We start from the raw sequence: 24,121 nt of genomic DNA, 5'->3' as shown, positions 1-24,121 counted from the left end.
AAACAGCCATCACCGACCAAAAGCATCTACTGATCTAAACAGTTTAATACTATTGATCCACTAATCCACAGGTGTCAAACATGCAGCCCGGGGGCCAAATCCGGCCCACCAAAGGGTCCAGTCTGGCCATTGGGATGAATTTGTGAAATGCAAAAATTACACTAAGATATTAACAATCCTTTTAGTTCAGGTTCCACATTCAGACCAATTCAATCTCAAGTGGGCAGGACCAGTAAAATACTATCATAATAACATAAATAATGACAACTCCAAATTTTTCTCTTTGTAAATATAAATATTTTCATGTATTTACACTAAAACAAAGTACAATTTAGCAAAAAATGAGGAAAAACCTGAAAGGTCTTAAGAGAAGTAAGTACAATTTTAACAATATTCTGTCTGTTATTCAATGTTTTGTGTGTTTGTAGATCCACTGTGTACCTGTGTATAATGTACCTGTGTAAATGATAAACTGAGGCATAATATTGTTAAAATTATACTTTGAAAGGATAGTTTGTAGATGTAAACCTTTTCATAATGTAAATTAACTTTTTTTTGCTCTAAAACAGAAAAGTTTGAAGTTGACATAATTTATATATTATGTTATTATTTTACTGGTTCAGCCTACTTTAGATCAAATTTAGCTGAATCTGGCCTGTGAACTAAATGAGTTTGACACCCCTGCACTAATCCTATCAATACATGTAAATAATTGGTGTAAAATGCAGTTTGTCATCTTTTCATGGTCATTAGATATGACCCATTTGGACATTCAGAGGCTCCGTAGTGAACTTGGAAACACCGTCACCTTCTACAACATTGATTCACCACTAAAACCCATGGCTAAATAATGATAAATAACAGCAATTGTAGACACTTGGCTCATGTTCAGGTAATGATAGATTTTACTGAAAAAGTCACTTTTTCTGTAGTTTTCCCTGTTTTTGATACAATGACCCTCAACTTTAATTTGAGCTTTTATGAACATCTACATGGTCAGTAAATTAAATACAGGAAAATACCTGATTTATGCTGATAACACAGGACAATATTATAATAAATGGTGATAAATCACTTAAGACAGATTAAATTTAGAGGACATTTCATTTGGGAACTGACACAAAAGTAGTGCTCAGTCTTTATGGGTTAATTTGAATTAATAACATTGAGGAAGAAAATGTCATTGTAAATTTCTTTGTACAATTTTACTTGTAATTAAAACTTACTTGGCATACATATTAGTACTGTAGTGTATTAAAACATAATTTTTTTCAGGTGTTAATATACTTCTGAAAACATTAGAAATGCATCTAAAAACATACAGCTTGTGGGGATAAAACCCATATTAAAGTTGTTACTGGGATAACTGCTCTTGTAATTTTTCATTTGGGTCTAATCCGTACCACAAAACCGAATCTTCTACGGCTGCCCAAGCCATTCGCTCTGTTGTGAATGTGGCCGCCCACTGTCCTGATGGAGAGACTACAATGGCACCTCCTGCACCACGCACACGAACTCCCATGTGCTGCAGAGCTAACTCTGAAGCCTCTGCAGCCGTTTTACCTGTTTGGTAAGAAAAAATATATCAATACAAAATAAAAGTCCTTGTATAAAATTTTCGTACAATCAAAATTCATTCCATTCAGTATATGAAATGAATAGACAATAAAGAGAGTAGACACTGTTGATGTAGCGTTATAATCAAAATACGTTTCTTCAAAGGTCATACTAAACCTTGTTCCATGTATGAAAGAATGTGTCTGGCCAAGGTGACTTTAAGAATGGACTCTCCATGTCCTGTACATGATACTGCACCGCTGAAGTTGTCTGCATATCCTCCAGCACCTTATTTACAAGAAAAAACACAAAAAGTATGTTAAATTCACCATTTGTAACTCTACAGTTTAACACTAGTGCTCAGTTTTAATTCATAAATAACAGTGGGTCTACTAACTGGAAAACACAGGTAGAAGTTAGTCAGTTATATTCTAAGATCTGAATAAGTAATACTTAAAATAACCCTGGTGGAAACCGTGTACATGAGAACTGCACAAAAGATAATAAATACTATAATAGATAGTAATGAATTATACAGTGAATTAATGGAGGCTGGGCTTCAAAACACATGCAGATCACAAAGGGCTGTATAGTTTGGCATACTGGTTAGCATTATCAGTGTTTTTTCATATACGAGTAAGGAGTGAGAGTTGAGATTCTGGTTTCGACTGGCTCTATATATAAAGTGTCATGAGATAATTTTTGTTATGATTTGGAGCTATTCATTTTTCATTCATTCATTTTCTGAACCCGCTTTATCCTCACTAGGGTCACGGGGGTCGCTTGGAGCCTATCCCAGCTACATAGGGGCGAAGGCGGGGTACACCCTGGACAAGTCGCCAGTTCATCGCAGGGCTGACATATAGAGACAAACAATCACTCTCACATTCACACCTATGGGCAATTTAGATTAACCAATTAACCTATTAGTGCATGTCTTTGGATGGTGGGAGGAAGCCGGAGTACCCGGAGAGAACCCACGCAGACACGGGGAGAACATGCAAACTCCACACAGAAAGGTCCCACCCCCCGTCGACTGGTGTTGGAATCGAACCCAGGACCTTCTTGCTGTGAGGCACGTGTGCTAACCACTGCACCACCGTGTCACCCGATTTGGAGCTATATAAATAAAATTTGATTGACTGATTAAGTCATAACACACTAATATAAGTGTGGGAATGCTGAATGTTGTCTAGGGGTATATGATGATGTTTTATGTGTCTTTTATACTTCTGTTACACTTCTATTTAGCATTTTTAGATATTTATGCCGTCCATTTTTTTTTTCTTTTTTGGCTAAAATTTACTTAGGGGGTCAAATCAGTGGCCATTTTTGTCAAAAAAAAAGTTGTAAGAAATGCATAGAACTGTGTTGAAATAATGCTAATACATTTGTGCACAGACTACTGATATTATTTGACAGTGGAAGCTATATTTTCAGAAATATTGGATTTTGAATAGCACGTGTATGTGAAAAATTGGTAGACGGACGTGACATTACCCATGATGCTCTGGTCAGTACCAGTACTTTATTAGTAATAAACTTATATACTTACTATTGCTAATTCTCCTCTTATTCATAAATGTTAGTATTGTGGATCTAAAACAATAACAGCTGACACAAAAACACAAAATGTGACAGTGGACGGATGTGACATGGTTGTTACAGATCCCATCATACTGATGCTCGGCAGCCATGTCACCGTTTCCACAAATGATCCCTGTGCAAAAACTAGGATCAGAATTATTTATTGTATAGTTTATCATCATACTAAAGAGCAAATAACAATATAGAAATGTTATTTCTTTATAAAAATGCTTATTATTAGAAAACTGTTGATTTAAAAGGTGACGTGTGACATTCTTAATGTATGTATTGGCGTAACATAACAGGATGGATCAGCACCATACTCCATATTGCAACCTGTAAAAATAAAACATGTGATATGTAGTATAGAATCTTGTAAGAAAAGTTGGAGAATCTAAAAGAATAGAATGTTTGTTTTTCAGGTAAATTCAGTTCAAATATAACTTGGCCATTTGTGACATGAAAATATAGCATTAATTGTGATGAAATTGGACATTTTTGAGCTGAAAACATAGTTCATATGACCATCAACATGTTGCAACAGAACTGAAATCCTGTAAATATGCATAACTTGCATTTACCAACACAAAGTTCCTTTGGGGATTCACTTATATTGATTTCTTATGCACAAAGACATAAATAAGACCTCTCAGCAAATTTTAGCCGTTTAACACTTTCAGTTTTTATACTCTTTAATATATTATTTATATTTTTATGGCACCTAAAGAGGATTGCACTTTCAATTTTGTTGTACCTGTACAATGAAAATAAAGACATTCTATTCTATTCTATTCTCAAATATAAGTAAATGAAGCCATACCAATGACTGGGGAGTCTCCTACTCTGCCAACCATTTTATTTCGGATCCCTCCAGTTGATGTCGCACATGCAACATTACCAGTACAGTCCACAGCCACTGCCCCGACAGTATCATGGGCCCTAAAGACATCGATAAAACCAGATCAGAAAAATAATATACACTCTAACATTTCCTGTGTATCCACTATGTATAAAACTTGTCATTTGTTGATTTATGGGAGAACAGAATTATATGCACAGTTTTAATTCCTGTATCCAATTGTCATTGCTTAATATATCACTACATATACACCCACTTTGGTTTCATTGATAAAACATCCTTATGCTTCGTTTTTATCAGAGATTTCCGGCATTAACTTCAACATTTTTAAAATAGATTCAGAAAATCCTCTAAGATGCGAGCTTTTTATTAATTCTATTTCAGGACCGTATCACACTGTGCTACTCAGGCTCAAAAGATATTGTTCTGAGATTCAGGAGGATATGTAAGTCAAAGCAAAAGAAAGTCAAAATAAAATCAGCAAAATGAGGCACAAACCACTTAGTGTTGAAATCTTCCATTACTCCTGTAATGTAGTTCTTGTGTTTCTCCCATTCGTTTCGCTCGTATTCAGTCACCAGTGCATCCGTGGGAACCGTAACCACGCCGATGCTCTCCGCAAACATGTTGGCACCCCTGCTTGTCAACATGACGTGGTCGGTCTGCGGTGTTCATGTAAGGAAAAGTTTGAATAAAAAAAAACCTGTTTAGGTTTTTATTAACAGTATCATGGTCTGCTGACTGGAAGAAAAATCTGGTGGCTTTTCTAATTATGTTTTACAGATATTAAGAGTCTATAAATCAGTGTCATTCTTAATAAGCCCCCCCCTTTTTAAGAGAGAAAAGAGTAATTATTTAAGACAACACCTTCTCCATCACTGCTCTTGCTAGTGACACTGGGTTGGCAATGTTCTTCACTGAGGAAACAGCACCACTCGCAAGTGTCCTTCCATCCATGATAATAGCATCCAGTTCCACTTCTCCTTCACTATTTAGTGCTGCTCCATGGCCTGTAATTAAATTGTCACAATCAGTAATTAATTGAGCTACTCAGGCAAGTATTTAATTCAGGTTTTCAGAGTCCACACAGATGATAAAACCTGTGAAGTGTGTATTGTGTTTAAAGATGGCATCTGTTCGGACTTTACACTTAAGACTGTTAACCCTTTCGTGCACAGTGGTCACTCCAGTGGACAGTTCTTCTTCAGCTGTTCTCTTGTACAGGGTGGGGAAGCAAAATTTACAATGAACATTTAGTTGTTTTTTCTCAGCAGGCACTACGTCAATTGTTTTGAAACCAAACATATATTGATGTCATAATCATACCTAACACTATTATCCATACCTTTTCAGAAACTTTTGCCCATAGGAGTAATCAAGAAAGCAAACGTCAAAGAGTGTGTGATTTGCTGAATGCACTCATCACACCAAAGGAGATTTCAAAAATAGTTGGAATGTCCATAAAGACTGTTTATAATGGAAAGAAGAGAATGACTATGAGCAAAACTATTAGGAGAAAGTCTGGAAGTGGAGGAAGCAACAAAAAACGTACCTAAGCTTTTATTAAAGCTCTCAAATCCAAAATCCTAAAGGATCCAACCGAATCCATGAGAAAAATGGCAATTGAACTTGAGGTACAGGGTGGGGAAGCAAAATTTACAATATTTTGAGGCAGGTATTGAAAGACAGTGTATGACCAATTAGTTTATTGAAAGTCATGGGAATTTATTTGCCACAAGTAAATGTACATAATAGAAAATGTTTTTATTCTATGTGTCCTCCTTCTTTCTCAATACCTGCCTTCACACGCTTCCTGAAACTTGTGCAAGTGTTCCTCAAATATTCGGGTGACAACTTCTCCCATTCTTCTTTAATAGTATCTTCCAGACTTTCTCGTAATAGTTTTGCTCATAGTCATTCTCTTCTTTCCATTATAAACAGTCTTTATGGACACTCCAACTATTTTTGAAATCTCCTTTGGTGTGACGAGTGCATTCAGCAAATCACACACTCTTTGACGTTTGCTTTCCTGATTATTCATATGGGCAAAAGTTTCCGAAAAGGTATGGATAATAGTGTTAGGTATGATTATGACATCAATATGTGTTTGGTTTCAAAACAACTGACGTAGTGCCTGCTGAGAAAAAACAACTAAATGTTCATTGTAAATTTTGCTTCCCCACCCTGTAGACAACAAGACTGTTAGAAATGCAGTAAAATATGATTTGAAGTTAAAATCTTACACAAGAACACCAAAACACTTGTTGACAACAGCAACAAATCCAACTTTAGCAATTTTTGGGAATCATGTTATGGCCGCCTTCTAGCCCAGATCTAAACCCTCGGATTCTGCTATTTGGGGCGTTTTAGAACATGCTACCAATGGAACATCACACAGCAATGTCAACTTTCTTAAAGATACTATTAAAGAAGAATGGGAGAAGTTGTCACCTGAATATTTGAGGAACACTTGCGCAAGTTTCAGGAAGCGTGTGAAGGCAGTTATTGAGAAAGAAGGAGGACACATAGAATAAGAACATTTTCTATTATGTACATTTTCTTGTGGCAAATAAATTCCCATGACTTTCAATAAACTAATTGGTCATACACTGTCTTTCAATCCCTGCCTCAAAATATTGTAAATTTTGCTTCCCCACCCTGTATATTCATGGGTTTTGTTGTTTTAGTTACATATCAACCAACACAGTGGACACTTATGCATCATCTCATAAACTGCAATTCATACCATTACTGTAACTTTGCTGTCGTTGATTGGTTCTTGAGTGGAAATCAATTGTTAATTGTTATTTTTTGCATATTATCTCCATGAAGTGAGTAATAACTGGTATTAGAATATGTTAAAATGTGAGAAAACATCAGATTAGCTGCATTAAACATGGTTTCATTTCACTGTTTTCATATCACTTTATCATTTTGGGTTTTAAATACATGTTTCTTTGCTTCAAGAATAAAATTCATGGTGTAGCTGAGTGGACATTTTTGTAAATCTATGAAAAAAACCCTCAATCTCATTGGTTTTTTCATGCCAATCTTTTTTAGATTACTTTCAATCTTCATAAACGCTGCCTTCAGAATGATCTCTCACACCTCCACCCTACTCTATTTTAGTATTGTTTAGGTGTCGTTGTTTTTTGTCGTAATTTGTTCTGTCTACCAATTATTGTCACATCTAGGTAATGTCTAATATTTAAAAGTAAACATAGGTATCTACAAGCTATGACCTAATTTTTTTTCTTTTTTTAATTTTATATTTATTTTTATTTTCTTCTATTTCCATTAGCTCAGTTAATATTCTTGTACATCGCAGATTTGATACTGCTTGTACTTATCTGATTTTCTACTGCTCAGAGACTGTTATGATGTTCTTGTTTCTGCTGTAGCCCCTTCTCGGAGGGCCTTGGGGTTGGATTGGGTATGGGGGAAAATGATATAAAAGGCAATGTATAATGAATGCACTGTAATTCTGCTCCTTTATACGTACTGTTACATTGCTCATAAAAAGATAAATTTAAAAAAAAAAAAAAAAGAATATTGATTACATTTTTGCTATTACATCTTCTTATTTTTCTTCAGAAATTTCAGCTTTTTCAGGTTATTCACATCCTTTTTGTTTGGATAGTTTGTAAAATGTAAATGATTTCATAATTTAATATTATTTTTTGCTTATAAAAAAGTTGGAGTTGTCATTATTTATAGGCTATTATGCTAGTATTTTACTGGTCTGGCCCACTGGAGGTCAAACTGGGCTGAATGTGGCCCCTGAAAGAAAATGAGTTTGACACCCCCTGTTCTACAACACTGATTCACCTGTAAAACCCATAGAGTTTCATAAATGACAGTGGATGGAGACACGTGTTTTATGTACAGTTCATGATGTATTTTGCTGAAAAAGTCAATTTTACTACAGTTTTCTCCGTTTCTGATATAATAACCATCAACTTTAACCCTTTCATGCACAAATTATGAGAACCTTAATCAAAATTTGAGTGTTTTTATTCCTCTTTAGGCATGAAAAAAATAATGCGACTGAAAATTTTCTTCTGCAAAATAAATAAAAATAAATAAATGCAATAAAAATGATTGAAAAAAAAATTAAAAATACATTAAAAAAAATAATAAAGGGAAAAAAAAAAAAAATTCTTATGAACCTATTTTTCATGAAGTTGCAAAAATGTCCACTCGGCTGGACACCACACGTTTAATTTTTGATGCACAGAAACATGTATTTACTGATAAATTGTGTGAAAACTATGGGGAGGGCTTGTAATTCTGGGGATTTATGCTCAGGAGAGATCTACATAATGTTACCAATTCATGCCAGAAAAGATATGTAGTGTCTTAAAACGTTAATAAAGATATGTGTAAAAAAAACAAAACAAATCAAAACAAAAAAAAAACAAAAAGAACAACAAAATCCATGAATGTACAAGAGAACAGCTGTAGAATAGCTGTCCACTGTAGTGACCACTGTGCATGAAAGGGTTAATTTGAGCTTTTATGAACATTCACATGATCAGTAAATTAAATATAGGAAAATACCTGATATTCACTGAAAAAAAACACAAAATTCTGAGGATAATGTCATAATGAATGGTGATAAATCACTTAAGAAAAGTTAAATACAGAAAAGAAAATGTTTTGGAACTGCCACTAAAGTTGCACTGGGTCTTTATTGGTTGAAGCAGAAACATAGTTCAGGACTGGACAGATTAGGTTTTAGACTTCAAGTGTAGATATTTTTGTGCAGAGTCCGTCTTGGATTATGTCAGATTATGAGGATGAGCACAGTAGTCGTTCAGAAACATAACCCCACCCCCACCACCATCTGAAATCTAAATGCATGTTTGCATTTCCACCAGGAGATGGAGACAGTGTGCCACGGATAAACTCAACGTAACCACAGAATTAAAGTTATACAAGGGTTGGACAAAATAATGGAAACACCTTCACCTCAAGATGAAAATGCCCCAATCCATACAGCTAGAATTGTTAAAGAATGGCATGAGGAACATTCTAATGAAGTTGAGCATCTCGTATGGCCGGCACAGTCCCCAGACCTCAACATTATTGAGCATTTATGGTCAGTTTTAGAGATTCAAGTAAGACGTCGATTTCCACCGCCATCGTCTCTAAAAGAGTTGGAGGGTATTCTAACTGAAATATGGCTTAAAATTCCTTTGGAAACAATTCACAAGTTGTATGAATCAATACCTCGGAGAATTGAGGCTGTAATTGCCGCAAAAGGCGGACCTACACCATATTAAATTATATTTTGTTGATTTTTTAAGGTGTTTCCATTATTTTGTCCAACCCCTGTATTTCCCTATGGATATAAAACAGACAACTGTAGTTTAGACATTTCAACCCATAAAGACCCAGTGCTACTTTTGTGGTAGTTCCCAAATTAATTTTTCTCTATTTCTACCTTTCTTAACTGATTTATCACTTTTTTTTTAATAACATTACCTTCTGTATTTTGCATTTTGTTTGGTGTAAATCCTGTATTTTCCTATATTTAATACACAGATCATGTAGATATTCATGAAAACTCAGAGTAAATGCAAACTTAATTATATCAAAACAGAGAAAAATGAAGAAAAAAATAACTTTTTCAGCAAAGATACTGCTAAATAAAGGTAAAAACAAGTGTGTCCATCCACTGTTAATGATCCAACTCCATGGGTTTTACTGGTGAATCAATGTTGTGGAAGATGACAGTGTTTCCACGGTAACTACAGAGCTTCTAAATGTCCCAATGAAAAGATGACAAACTGTATTTTACCCCAATTATTTACACGGATTGATAGGATTAGTGGATCAACAGGTATTAAATAGTTTATATCTGTAGATTGTTTGCATCACCAATGGTTGTTTGGGTCTTTATGGGTTAAAGCAATGCAGTTAAATAAAGAAAAAGAGTTAGTTTGGAGTACATATAAATAATATAAAAGAGGAGTTGTGTATACTCATTCATTACACTGGTCAACAACAAATTTATTGTTTAAGTTTTTTGAGCAGATTTAGGATAATTTTGGTGTGCTGAATCCAAAAATCACATTAATTTTGCTCAATCAGGTCAACTTTCTGAACTATGCTACATATTGGCTTTTTAACATTTTTGCTTACATTTATGGGCATTTTCACATCATATGATAAAAAATTCTTTCATATTTCTTGCAATAAACGAGTTCTGAAGATTTTTACTTTTGCCAATTTATGATTAATGGTTTTTTTAATATTACAGGTGAATGAAATGGCTTCGACTAGAAGATCTTGCAAAAATAAGCCTGACGTATTCTGCTACATCTGCGGTGAATACACCATTGTACCTAACAGGAATCCTGTTAGAAAATGATTTTTTTATTCTCTTAAAACCTATTTTGGGTGAGAACTATATAAAAAATCAACTGATAAAGTCACAAAAATGTAATCAATTTTGTGAGAAGATCAAATTTTTCAAAATCAAATTAGCAAAAAAACCTGACCTGATTGAGAAAAACAGATGTCATTTTTGGATTTAGCGGTGCAAAATGGTCCTAATTCAGTTGAAAAAACCTAGACAACTTGCAAAAAACATTTTTTTGAAACCCAGTGTTATGGCAGTGGTTCTCCAACTCCACTTTGGGAGAAGAAACATTTCCAGCCATACTTTTGTTTTGTTTTCTTTGAATAATTTGTTGTGCAAATTAAATAATAATAATAATAATAATAATAATAATAATAATAATAATAATAACAACAATATTTTTTGGTTGAACAATAAGAATAAACAAGAGGTCTCCCTGAGACAATATCTTTCCAAATAAAAACATAAAATGTCTTGTTATAATCTTGTTATAACCATAACAATAAAATGGAATATTTTTTCAAACAAAGAGATCTTTGGTGAAAAAGATGGATATTTTAACAGTATTCATGGCTGCAATGAGCCTGTTGTACAATGCACTTAATTTTTCATTCAGGAAAAAAATGCAAAAACGCATGCGTCGTACATTTTTCTTTTCTCCCCAGTAAGATACTTGTCCATTTTCTAAACCTACCCTCTTTGTCTACATAAGTCAGAGATCACCATAGCAGTCCATTTGTTAGTTGCACATCCCTAAAATGAGTTTAGGGTGCTCAGACGCCCAAATGTTAGTTCCACCTTCTACATGACAGGTGTCAAACATGCGGCCCGGGGGCCAAATCCGGCCCGCCAAAGGTTCCATTCCGGCCCGCAGGATGAAAGTGCAAAAATTAACCTGAACAGTCCAGGTTATCCAAATCATTTTTGTTCAGGTTCCACATACAGACCAATGTGATCTCCAGTAAAAATAACAACACAATAACCCATAAATAACGACAATGACAAATTTTCTCAAATTATGTGGAAAAAATTTAAGCGAAAAAAAAATAACATTACACTGTGAAAATATTTACATTTACAAAACTATTCTTTCACAATAAAATGCAAATAAATACATAAATATAAACTAAGATGACCAACCTGAGATGTGCAATTTTAACAATATTCTGCCTGTTACTAAATGTTTGGTGCATTTATGGATCCTCTGTGATCTGTAGTTGTGTTAACAATAAGAGATGGAATATTGTAGAAATTGTTCAAATTTTAGTTCCAAACTCCAAAATTTTAACAATACTCTGCCTGTTACCAAAAGTTTATGTAACATTGTGTGTAATGTACATGGATAAATAATATGTCGAAGCATAATATTGTTAAATTTGTACCAATTTTTCAAATGAAATTTTTGTTTTTTCAGGTTATTCACATCTTTCTGTAAAATGTAAATATTTTCATAATTTAATTGGGTGTTTTGTACTCAAACAAAAAGAAAAACTTGGATTTGTCATTATTTATAGGTTATTAAGTCATTATTTTACTGGTCTGGCCCGCTTGAGATCAAATTGGGCTAAATCTGGCCCCTGAATCAAAATGAGTTTGACACCCCTGTTCTACATGCTCTGACCTAAAAAACACCCATGAGCAATCTCACACCCTCTTGAAAGCCTCCAAGACCCCCATATGGGACCCACCCCACAGTTTGAGCAACACTGCATTATAGGTTGTATTATAGGTAAATTCTGAATACCTGCATTAAACATGTTATTGTCTTCCATCGCCCTCACGGCTGATTCAACAGCATCCAGTGCATTTCCTCCTCTTTTGAGCACAGAAAACCCCTCCCGTGCAGCAGCCTTGACTCCATCAACAGAGGCTTTGGACAATTCTTCAGGTATGGCCCAAGCACCGCCATGAACAACTATGACCGCTGCCATCTTTGAATCTCTGCAGGAATAAAGACAAATCAGTGAAGGTTAAACATCTCAGTTAATAATCTACATTCTTCTCTGTGCCCTCCAGGCTTGATGATGTATAAGCGTCCACTGTATTGGCTGATATGGAACTAAAACAACAAAACCTATGAATATACAAGGAAACATCTTTGAATAACTGTCCACTGTAGTGACCAATATGCATGAAATGGTTAAAGCCTGTTATAGTGATATCATTGGAGTCTAATTTATATCACTGACACTTTATTTTGAGTCCCATGTGTGCCGTTTATAAAAGTTTTAATATTTTCTATAGATCTTTTATATTAGAAGTAGACTGTGTGTGCTGTACATGTTTTTTACAGCTGATTTTTTTTAGTTTGGTTTTGTATTGTTTTTGCTGGACAATGACAATACAAATTCTATTCTATTCTAGTTTCAAAAAGGAACAAGCTAATAATCAATTAATCAGTCACCCATGGAAGTTTGCTGTTAACTTCAGTAGAAACTCAATAACTATTGAACCAAACCTTCAGATCAAAGTAATAAATACCAAAAATCAATAAATAAACACGTTTGGATAAATGAAAATAAGTTGTTAACAATAAAACAGCAACTGAACATCAAATTAATAATTAAAAATCTAGACAACTTTGGATGCAATTCCTTAAATATGAATATAACTTAAATTATCTTTGGTATTTTTACTCTTACTGATATAATCCACCAATGCTTGTGCTGATGTCCAATTAAACCGACTAATCGATCTACAAGTAGGAAATTAAAAAAAAAAAAAAAAACAATAGAGTTACTTCAAATTGCAGCTGTATTTCAAAATTCCAATGCATAGATGTTTAGAATATATTTACATCATGTCTTATGAGTACCAAATGAATTTGACCACCATTTTAAGAGCATGTTAACTGTATTAAAAAGGCGCAGGTCTGCCAGCAGACATTGAACAGTGAGACTGTTTGACTGATTTCAAAGCCAAGGCTGAACTTTGAAACCCTACTTCAGACATTTATCCTTCAGGTTAAAGTTCAGCTTCTTCACAGCAGATCAACAACACAAACAGCACTTACACATTTTCCTTTAAAACCTTAATTAATCTCAACTTCTTGTCTTTTTCTTTAATATTTCTCCTGTGAATTACAACCTGTTCACTTCCCACTTCTTTGTATTTGGCATTTCCTGCTCTTACCAGGAGCTTTTCCAGTTGGATAAATGAACCCCTTTGTGCTGTGAAGCCCTGCAGATCTGGTGTGTGTGTGTGTGTGTGTGTGTGTGTGTGTGTGTGTGTGTGTGTGTGTGTGTGTGTGTGTGTGTGTGTGTGTGTGTGTGTGTGTGTGTCTGCAATGCACGTGTGACTCCCTTCAGCAGCTGCTCACACAGCGGTTGCACCACACACACAAACACACACACTACACAAATAACAACACACACTAATATGAGAAAAATAACACATTTAGGAATATAAAAACCAGTAGGAGGGGTGTTGCATTTACCGATTGGCTCAGTTTATCCCAGACAAAAATCCTTCCGGTATAGTCACGTGGTGTGCCGTGGGATTATTTGGCGTGTATCCTACAGTCACACTGCTGTCAAGTATGGCGACGTTAATACAAGCACTTCCTGCCAAAAGGTTCAACATAAAATTCTGCAAAACAAGGTTAGAAAATGTACCAATCAGACAATATTATTGAGTTCTGTTGTTTAAGAGTAAACTGAGAAAGTTTATTAGGGACCGAGCCGAGAGGGCAGAAGGCCAGGCCCCTACTGTTTTTCGTTCGTTTTTTATTATTATTATTTTCCCGACACCACTTTGAACTGGATTTTGACCCCCTGAACATGCTCCAAAACTCACCAAATTTGGCACTTATGTCAGGTCCGGTGAAAAATTTGATAAATGCAAAAATTAACCCCGTAGGTGCCAAAATGGGCTCTCTAGCGCCACCTATGTCAAAAAAACACGGAAACCGCCACAGCAGCCAGCAGTAATGTCTGAGAGATGAAACCAATGTCAACATGTTCCTTACATCGAGCATTACAAAAAATATAGGAGGACGCTATGAGCTCTCTCCAAGAGGAAGTCAGAAAATTGCCTTTCAAATTAAAACCCATATATATATATATATATATATATATATATATATATATATATATATATATATATATATATATATATATATATATACATATATATATACAGGGTGGGGAAGCAAAATTTACAATATTTTGAGGCAGGGATTGAAAGACAGTGTATGACCAATTAGTTTTTTGAAAGTCATGAGAATTTATTTGCCACAAGAAAACTGACATAATAGAAAATGTTTTTATTCTATGTGTCCTCCTTCTTTCTCAATAACTGCCTTCACACGCTTCCTGAAACTTGCGCAAGTGTTCCTCAAATATTTGGGTGACAACTTCTCCCATTCTTCTTTAATAGTATCTTCCAGACTTTCTCGTAATAGTTTTGCTCATAGTCATTCTCTTCTTTACATTATAAACAGTCTTCATGGACACTCCAACTATTTTTGAAATCTCCTTTGGTGTGACAAGTGCATTCAGCAAATCACACACTCTTTGACGTTTGCTTTCCTGATTACTCATATGGGCAAAAGTTTCTGAAAAGGTATGGATAATAGTGTTAGGTATGATTATGACATCAATATATGTTTGGTTTCAAAACAATTGACGTAGTGCCTGCTGAGAAAAAACAACTAAATGTTCATTGTAAATTTTGTTTCCCCACCCTGTATATATATATATATATATATATATATATATATATATATATATATATATATATATATATATACACATATATATATATATACAGTACAGGCCAAAAGTTTGGACACACCTTCTCATTCTTCGCATTTTCTTTATTTTCATGACTATTTACATTGTAGATTCTCACTGAAGGCATCAAAACTATGAATGAACACATGTGGAATTATGTACTTAACAAAAAAGTGTGAAATAACTGAAAACATATCTTATATTCTAGTTTCTTCAAAGTAGCCACCCAAGCCCTAGCCTTGCACACCCTTGGCATTCTCTTGATGAGCTTCCAGAGGTAGTCACCTGAAATGGTTTTCACTTCATAGCTGTGCCTTGTCAGGGTTACTTAGTGGAATTTCTTGCCTTATTGATGGGGTTGGGACCATCAGTTGTGTTGTGCAGAAGTCAGGTTGATGCACAGCTGACAGCCCTATTGGACAACTGTTAGAATGCATATTATGGCGAGAACCAATCAGCTAAGTAAAGACAAACGAGTGGCCATCATTACTTTAAGAAATGAAGGTCAGTCAGTCCGGAAAATTTCAAAAACTTTGAATGTGTCCCCAAGTGCAGTCGCAAAAACCATCAAGCGCTCCAACGAAACTGGCTCACATGAGGACCGCCCCAGGAAAGGAAGACCAAGAGTCACCTCTGATGCTGAAGATAAGTTCATCTGAGTCACCAGCCTCAGAAATCGCAAATTAACAGCAGCTCAGATTAGAGACCAGATGAATACCACACAGAGCTCTAGCAGCAGACACATCTCTACAACAACTGTTAAGAGGAGACTGCGTGAATCAGGCCTTCATGGTCAAATAGCTGCTAGGAAACCACTGCTCAGGAGAGGCAACAAACACAAGAGATTTATTTGGGCCAAGAAACACAAGGAATGGACATTAGACCAGTGGAAATCTGTGCTTTGGTCTGATGAGTCCAAATTTGAGATCTTTGGATCCAACCGCCGTGTCTTTGTGCGACGCAGAAAAGGTGAACGGATGGATGCTACATGCCTGGTTCCCACCGTGAAGCATGGAGGGGGAGGTGTGATGGTGTCGGGGTGCTTTGCTGGTGACGCTGTTGGGGATTTATTCAAGATTGAAGGCAACCTGAATCAGCATGGCTACCACAGCATCCTGAAATGACATGCCATTCCATCCGGTTTGCGTTTAGTTGGACCATCATTTATGTTTCAACAGGACAATGACCCCAAACACACCTCCAGGCTGTGTGAGGGATATTTGACCAAGAAGGAGAGTGATGGAGTGCTGCGCCAGATGACCTGGCCTCCACAGTCACCAGACCTGAACCCAATCGAGATGGTTTGGGGTGAGCTGGACCACAGAGTGAAGGCAAAAGGGCCAACAAGTGCTAAGCATCTCTGGGAACTTCTTCAAGACTGTTAGGAAACCATTTCAGGTGACTACCTCTTGAAGCTCATCAAGAGAATGCCAAGAGTGTGCAAGGCAGTCATCAGAGCTAAGGGTGGCTACTTTGAAGAAACTAGAATATAAGAGATGTTTTCAGTTATTTCACACTTTTTTGTTAAGTACATAATTCCACATGTGTTCATTCATAGTTTTGATGCCTTCAGCGGGAATCTACAATGTAAATAGTCATGAAAATAAAGAAAATGCAAAGAATGAGAAGGTGTGTCCAAACTTTTGGCCTGTACTGTATATATATATATATATATATATATATATATATATATATATATATATATATATATATATATATATATATATATGTATATATATATATATATATATATATATATATATATATATATATATATAAACTACAATAAAAATGAGGACATGATAAAAATGTGAATGGTACATACACACACACACACACATACACACTCACACACACAATAAAGTTTTACAAAATCAAAGCCTTATTAAAAAATGTAAAGTATAAGCTTTATGCTCACCTGTTTGTACAATTTCAAGTCACTCAAAGGTATTCGGTCTGTCACACACACACTTGCATACACACACAGTAGGCTTTTCAAAATAAAAGCCTCATTAAAAGGTGATGGTTTCAGCAGAGGGGCGCAGGTGTTCTGTAGGGAAGAAAGTAAGACAGATGCAAAAGGGAGGGGGCTGGTGTCAGAACGGAGAGGTGTGAGTGGAGCTGAGGTGTTGACGGCCATGGGAGGCGGAATGTACGGGAGGCAGAATGCACGGAAGGCGGAACACATGGGAGGCAGAACGCACGGAAGGCAGAACGCACGGGAGGCGGATCACCCAGTGCGAGGTCCCGCCCAATGCTGCTTGCAGCTTTAATTATTATTGATCTTTTATTTTTCTGATAGGTTCCAATGAGATACAATGTTGCAACAATAAATACACAATGCATAGTTGTTGTTTGTTTGTTTTTTTTCTTGCATTTTTTTGATTGTATAAACGTGTGTTGTTATTATGCAGTTCATGTGTACCTTTTTTATTTTATTTTTTTATTTTTTTCGAACATGCAAAGAAACAAAATAAAATAAAGCAAAATAAGACAAAAACAAAATAACATTTAAATGTTACAGAATGTTACAGAATCTGTATTCAAGTATGTGTTTGAATGTGCATGGTTGAAAGGGAGTAGGAAGAAGTATAAACTTTAAATTAAATTAAACACAAACACATAATAATAATAATAATAATAATAATAATAATAATAATAATAAATAAATACATACATACATACATAAATAAATAAATAAATGTTTTCTGTTGAGTCCAGACATGATGAGCACATTAACGTGGTAAGAGAAATGAATGAAGAGATTACCCATCATGCCTAGTGCCCACAGTACAAGCCTATGAGGTTAGTGTTGTGATCTGCGGTTGCTTCAGTTGATCAGATCTAGGTTCAGAAACAATGTCCCAAAAAAAATTGCATAAATAAATGTCATATTGCATAAGCCAGTCAAAACAATGTCTTAGTGAATGTAAGACATTATCAAATGTGGCCCTTTTTTGAAAGCCTCTATCAATGCTAACTGTAAAAAGAAATAAATAGCCATAATATGATATATGATATTTCTTTATTTTCTTTATCAATCGAATTTTATTTATACAGCTCCAAATCATAACAAAAAGTTATCACATGACACTTTTACATTTAGAGCTGGTCAAAACCAGACTCTCAAGCCAATTTACAGAAACCCAAACACAAGCAAACATCTGGTGACATGACATATTAAAAATAGTAGTAGTAGATAGATAGATAGATAGATAGATAGATAGATAGATAGATAGATAGATAGATAGATAGATAGATACATAGATACATAGATACATAGATAGATTCCTTTTTTTCTTCCTTTCTTTGATCCCTCTACCTGCTCTTTCTTTCATCTGTCTTTTTTCCTTGGATTGAAGTCAATATTTCAAATACATTTTTAGCAGGAGATTTTTAAGGCTTTTAATAAATCTGCAGATAACAGTACAGTGAAAGACCACAGTAGGATGAATCTGTCTCTGGGGATAAAATCCACCAGCTGTTGGAAAACTGCATCATCTGGAGCTGGACTTTGTCCAAGTCGTCACACACCTTTGCAGCATTAGTATCGAACCAGCCACCAGAACCAGCAGACCTGCAACTGCTCACTTTTAGGTTATTACCAAATGCACAACAAAACCCTTGAAATGTATGATTTGTTTGTGAGTATAATTCACTAAAATTTTTGTCTAAATAGTAAACAAGTAAGTAGTTTAAATAAGTAAAGTAGATCAGATAAGAAGAAGAAGATAGAAAGTAATAATTCATAATACTTTTGTTACCTAATTTTACAAGTTGAAGGCCAGTTGAACTTTCAAACAACCAGCGATCTATTCTAAAAAGTGTTGTGAAAGAAAATGAAGGTACATACAAATTTATGTTTGTGTTTTTTATTTTTTTATTTTATTATTTTATTTTATTTTATTTTATTTTTTCTTCTATTTTTCTCTTTCTCTTCTCTTTTATCTATGTTTGTGTTTTTTAAATTTTTGTGTCACCTGAATCAGTCAGAAAATATTGTAATTTTATTGCTGACTAATCTTGCATATAGTGCATTGGTGTCAAACATGCGGCCCGGGGACCAAATTCGGCCCGCCAAACGGTCCAGTCCGGTCCGCGGGATGAATTTGTGAAATACAAAAATTACACTAAGATATTAACAATCAATCCACATACAGACACATACAGACCAATTAGATTTCAAGTGGGTCTGACCAGTAAAATATGATCATAATAAACTATAAATAATGACAACCCCAAATTATCTATCTATCTATCTATCTATCTATCTATCTATCTATCTATCTATCTATCTATCTATCTATCTATCTATCTATCTATCTATCTATAATACTAACAGTAAAATTTTATTGGTTATTAATTATGACATAAAGGTAGGCCAGAGTAAAAAACAACAACATATAATCATAAATACATGACATACCTGAAAAAATATGTTAAGATCCTCAACAATAAAATGTGTAATGCTATATTTTTACCACTAGAGGGTTGTAAGAGTCCATAACATCCATGTTGACTCCTAAGTCTTGATCAGGAATGTCCCAGTGTGTAAATCAGGGGTCAGTGGCGTCCCTGCAAAGTGATCTGTCACAGTGATAAAAGACAAATCCTTGTCCGGCCTTATAAACTTCAATCCATACGTAGTTTTCCTGCCTGTGTAGTGAGAATGGATGTGTGGGTTGTTGTTTTTTTTTTTCTTCTTCTTCTTTTCAGTCTGCATGGGTCTACATTCACACACATACTGCAGGCCTGGAACCACCAGCTGAAAACACATTAAATCATCATTAGCCACGGTAGTCACTGTAAAAGAATCAGGATTACGAACATCATCATAAATCATATAAGGGAAAAGAATTAAATCAGTGAAGGTCGAGCAAGCATGAAATACAAACATACTGTAGTGTGGGCTGATGTAAGACAGTCTACCTGCTGTTGGCTATCATGCAGAAGAAAAACACAAATGCATTTTAGAAACAGATTAAACATCACATTTAAAAAAAAAAAAAAAAAAAAAAAGAGAACGTGCAAGTTTCGACTTCTGATCAATAGCTCGTTCTAGACCTGAAATAAGCAGCAATGTAAGTTATCATGAGCTGCAATATAACACGATATCAGCAACATATTAGAAATGTATGTATTTAATGTCAAATATTGGGGCTTTTATTCTGTAATTAATAATGTTGCGCTTCAAAATGAATATTCTATTAATGTAGAGACACCCTGATGCCATTAGTCACAATGAAACGAACTATGAAAATATCACGTTTACATGATGTTAACTCTTTATTGGGCAAGTGACTATTTTTGGACATTTCTGCACACATTACAAGACAGTGACAGCAACGGTTACAGTGAAAACAGTGAGTCAAATGTGGTCTGCAGGGTCTGTAAGGTCATCCTCTGCATGAACAGTGATGTACCTGCTTTGTTTGGTACCATGAAGTAATGGTACTAATGTAAGGAATGAGGTTCAAACTGATAATGTGGATGTTGACAGGTGTCTGGATCAGCACTTATGTTCTAAAAGTGATGTTCTAATGTTCTAAAATACATGTTCTTTTCACATCACATCTGATTTTTTTTTTTTTTTTTTCGGTTTGTTTTATGTATACATCTTGGATTTATTCATCTTATTTTATCTATTTATTTATTTATTTATTTATTGCCACATACGGCAAGGAACCAAATATGGTAACTTCATTTACCTTGATTTTCTACATGACCGTCAGAAATTTTGAAAAAAATTTGACAAAATCGTAAAGTCTTATGTCCTCCAATAACACACTATGATTGAAATGTTGAATTTCAAAGTATTTTTATGAGTGCCCTACAAAGGGTTAACAGATGCATTCAGTTGTTAAAAGTACAGTCGTGGAAAAAAAAAAAAAACATTTCATGTACGTATTTATTTGGCTCAATTCATTATTTATATCAGTGTCAATATATCCCCGCTGATGATGATAAATAACATACAAACTGAAGCTTAGACACATATAGAGCCTGGGGTTAGTGTAGCTACTTTTTTATTGTCTTCTGATGATAATAAAATATGTATTTACTCTAAATTACTGAGGTTAAACATTTAGTCTTTAAATATGAATATCGATTGAAGAACTGGACACACTGGATCAGAATTATTGATATTTCACTACATCTACAGTAGCGGAAAAAATTATTAGACCATCTCAAAAGTCATCAAAAACAATGGTTATGCAATCAAGTACTAACTCCTGTGTGTATCATGTGACTAAAACAGACAGAAAAGAAAACATGGAATGCCTAAAAGTACTGTTTTTGTCAGTACAATGCCATAGCTATTGATGTAAGAACTGAAGGGATTTTGGCTATTATCAAGAAAACATGGAAAATGACTAGATATCAGCTCTGAAATTAAACTCTTTTTGTTGTTATCATTATATTTGTCCAAATAAATGTACCTTTAGTTGTACCAGGCATTAAAATGAACAAGAAATTAAAGAAATCATTGAAGGGTGGTCTAATAATTTTTTCCGTGACTGTAAATCTGCTCTGAAAGAAGTGAAAACTATTATATTCTAAGTCAGTGGTTCCCAACCTTTTTTGGCTCGTGACCCCATTTTAACATCACAAATTTCTGCTGACCCCAGACATTCAAAACAGAGACATTCTTTTTTGCTAAAATTAATTTGTTTTTGATCATGTAATAGTTTGCCATAATATGTTGCAAATAAATGTTAATTTTACACAACATTTAGGTTATATAATGTAAATTTTTATTAGTAAGTTTTAATTTTTACATTTTTTTTTATCAATGACTAGAAATTTCAGGCGATCCCATTTGAATTCCAGGTGACCCTACGTGGGGTCCCGACCCCAAGGTTAAGAAACGCTGCATTAACTGCTCCCAATCCCCTGTTTAAGTTGTGTGGTACAGTCTGTTCTTTCTCAAACTGATAAAATCTTGCACCACAAACATCTGATACCAGTGTTCAAGAGGTTAAACTGAAATGAGGAGGAAAGAGGGTCTTATTTAGAGGCTCACCTGGGGTGTATATCCACCAGCAGCACCAAAGTTTGCATTGTATTGTATTTGTATTTATTTATTTAGCACAATAAAAACAGTGCAGGGAGGGAATGAAGCTCGAAGGGCTTGTACAGAGTTCCACTCCCATCATCTATTATAAAATAAAAAATAGAATGTACAAACATAAGAAAACAATAATTAAACAACAATTAACAATATAGAAAACACTGAAAAAGTCAGGACAGGAGATGTTTTTTCAGTGAGTTTTTGAAAGATGTAAATGACAATATAGACTTTAGAGACATGTCTAGATTGTTCCACAATTTAGGACCTCTAAATAAAATATTAAATTGACCAGATGTTCGACTGAAGGGTAAATGAACATTGTCGCTATGTCTAGTTGAGTATAAATGTAAATCGGATGAAAAACTAAAAAAATTATGAAAAGTGTCCGGAAGATCTTGCTGTTGTAATAACGTTGATTGTTTTACAGTGAAACCTTGCCACTTTAGTAAGTTATTATTATTATTATTATTATTATTATTATTATTATTATTATTATTATTTTGGCTTTTTTTTAAATCAATTACTAGAAATTTCAGGTGACCCCATTTGAATTCCAGGTGACCCCACGAGGGGTCCCAACCCCATGGTTGAAAAACACTGTTCTAAGTACTTCTTGTTCTTCACATTCCTGCAAAAAAAAAGCAAAGTAACACCAATAACACAACAATTGACTTTCATCCAGTTAACAGCGGCATCTGTGTTTCCCCCCCAACAGTCTTTATGATTCTGATCAGTGCAGTCAGACTGAACTCTAAAGGTCAAGTAGAGCTAGAATTGGTCATTCAGCCTCTTCTGCTCAAAACTAATTTGTGAGTAAGTAAAGCAGCCTGCGTGCCGCGCTGCAGATGAGTTCTGCTTTAAGATTCTAGTCAATATCATAGCCAGGGGACAAGAGGGGCATTTTTATATGATGTGCTGCCTCATTCCTCAGCTGAATTTGTTCCCCCAAGGCTGTAACCAAACATTCACCTGGCATTTCAGGAAGCGGTGTAATTCACTTTACAAGGAAAAAAAAAAAAAAAAAAATCCTGATTTGACCTCCTTGAAGACCAATTACTGTAACTAATCCCATGTAAATTAAGGAAGTGAAAATGTCACACAACTGAATGATCCTGGTAGCAGTGATGTTTAATATCTGTGTCAGGAATATCTTTCTTTTCTAGATGACCATTAATTCAGGTTAATGATGTAAAGACATTGCTCTTTGCTTCGCTCTCTTTAGGTGCAGTAGCAGAAAATAAAGAGCAATTACCCTCTATTTAGACAGTATCATGGGGTTACAAGCAGAAAAAACAAACATTTAGATGAGTCCTGTTAAAGACGAATACATAAAACAACAAAACCAAGTACAAACCTATATGGCACTACCCTGTTTCTATACTCTGTACTTAAGAGTGTATTTTATTGGCATAGCCTCCTGAGACCCAGCAGTGTTTTTGTCCTCTGTAGGGGACAAGAGTTTCATAGCTTAATTGGAAAAACAAAACAAAAAATGCTGTCCACTGCAAAGGACATTCCATAAAAACTGTAAAAATGCATCTGAAAAAATTGTTGCATAGTGCTGTTTCCAATAAAGGCAACTATTTTATATTTAAAAAAAAAAAAAAAGCTAAAACTTGTACTTTCCTGGGTCTTAGGAGGATAAATAAATAAATACTAATGCAATACATCTGCTCAACATTAGCATCTCCAACAGCAACCACTTAGTTTGTCTGTCCATTGTCTCGTCTTATGTCTGCTCTGTCCCACTGTCTTGTGTCAGTCGGTTAGGGTGGCCATGGCTCAGCTGGTAGAGTGGGTCGTCAAATAAACGAAGGGTTGGCGGTTTGAATCCCGCTCTGTTGTGTCCTTGGGCAAGACACTTCACCCTCCTCGCCTCCAGTGCCACTCACACTGGTGTATAAATGCATATGAATGTTTGGTGGTGGTCGGGGGGGCTGTAAGTG

The 24,121-nt window shown here is 34.9% G+C and overlaps 1 protein-coding gene across 3 annotated transcripts; it reads right to left on the bottom strand.

Annotated features, from left to right (window-relative positions):
• Positions 1-1,056: 1,056 nt before the first annotated feature.
• On the bottom strand, positions 1,057-13,889 carry LOC115434233 (isoaspartyl peptidase/L-asparaginase). 3 transcript variants are annotated; one of them, XM_030156063.1, is made up of 7 exons: positions 13,807-13,889; positions 12,115-12,311; positions 4,871-5,013; positions 4,502-4,665; positions 3,965-4,083; positions 1,735-1,845; positions 1,057-1,563 (listed from the first exon to the last, which is right to left on the bottom strand). In XM_030156063.1, the coding sequence occupies exons 2-7, from the start codon at positions 12,299-12,301 to the stop codon at positions 1,355-1,357; spliced, it is 933 nt and encodes a 310-aa protein (XP_030011923.1). In that variant the 5' UTR covers positions 12,302-12,311; positions 13,807-13,889; the 3' UTR covers positions 1,057-1,354. The 3 variants fall into 3 exon arrangements, with proteins under 3 accessions (XP_030011923.1, XP_030011924.1, XP_030011925.1); XM_030156064.1 differs by lacking the exon at positions 13,807-13,889 and adding an exon at positions 13,532-13,555 and having other exon boundaries at positions 12,115-12,309; XM_030156065.1 differs by lacking the exon at positions 13,807-13,889 and adding an exon at positions 13,503-13,533.
• Positions 13,890-24,121: the final 10,232 nt, after the last annotated feature.

Source organism: Sphaeramia orbicularis, chromosome 15 (genome assembly GCF_902148855.1).
Source record: "Sphaeramia orbicularis chromosome 15, fSphaOr1.1, whole genome shotgun sequence".
NCBI lineage: Eukaryota > Metazoa > Chordata > Actinopteri > Kurtiformes > Apogonidae > Sphaeramia > Sphaeramia orbicularis.
Note: the sequence above shows the minus strand (reverse complement) of the source record. Positions and strands in the feature narration are given on the sequence as shown.

Excerpts from the sequence above, each read along its gene's own strand:
- LOC115434233 (XM_030156063.1), bottom strand. The coding sequence starts at position 12,301 with ATGGCAGCGGTCATAGTTGTTCATGGCGGTGCTTGGGCCATACCTGAA. Across the intron at positions 4,666-4,870 it reads CAAGAGCAGTGATGGAGAAG|ACCGACCACGTCATGTTGAC; the intron begins GTGTTGTCTTAA and ends TGAACACCGCAG. Across the intron at positions 4,084-4,501 it reads GAAGATTTCAACACTAAGTG|GGCCCATGATACTGTCGGGG; the intron begins GTTTGTGCCTCA and ends CGATGTCTTTAG.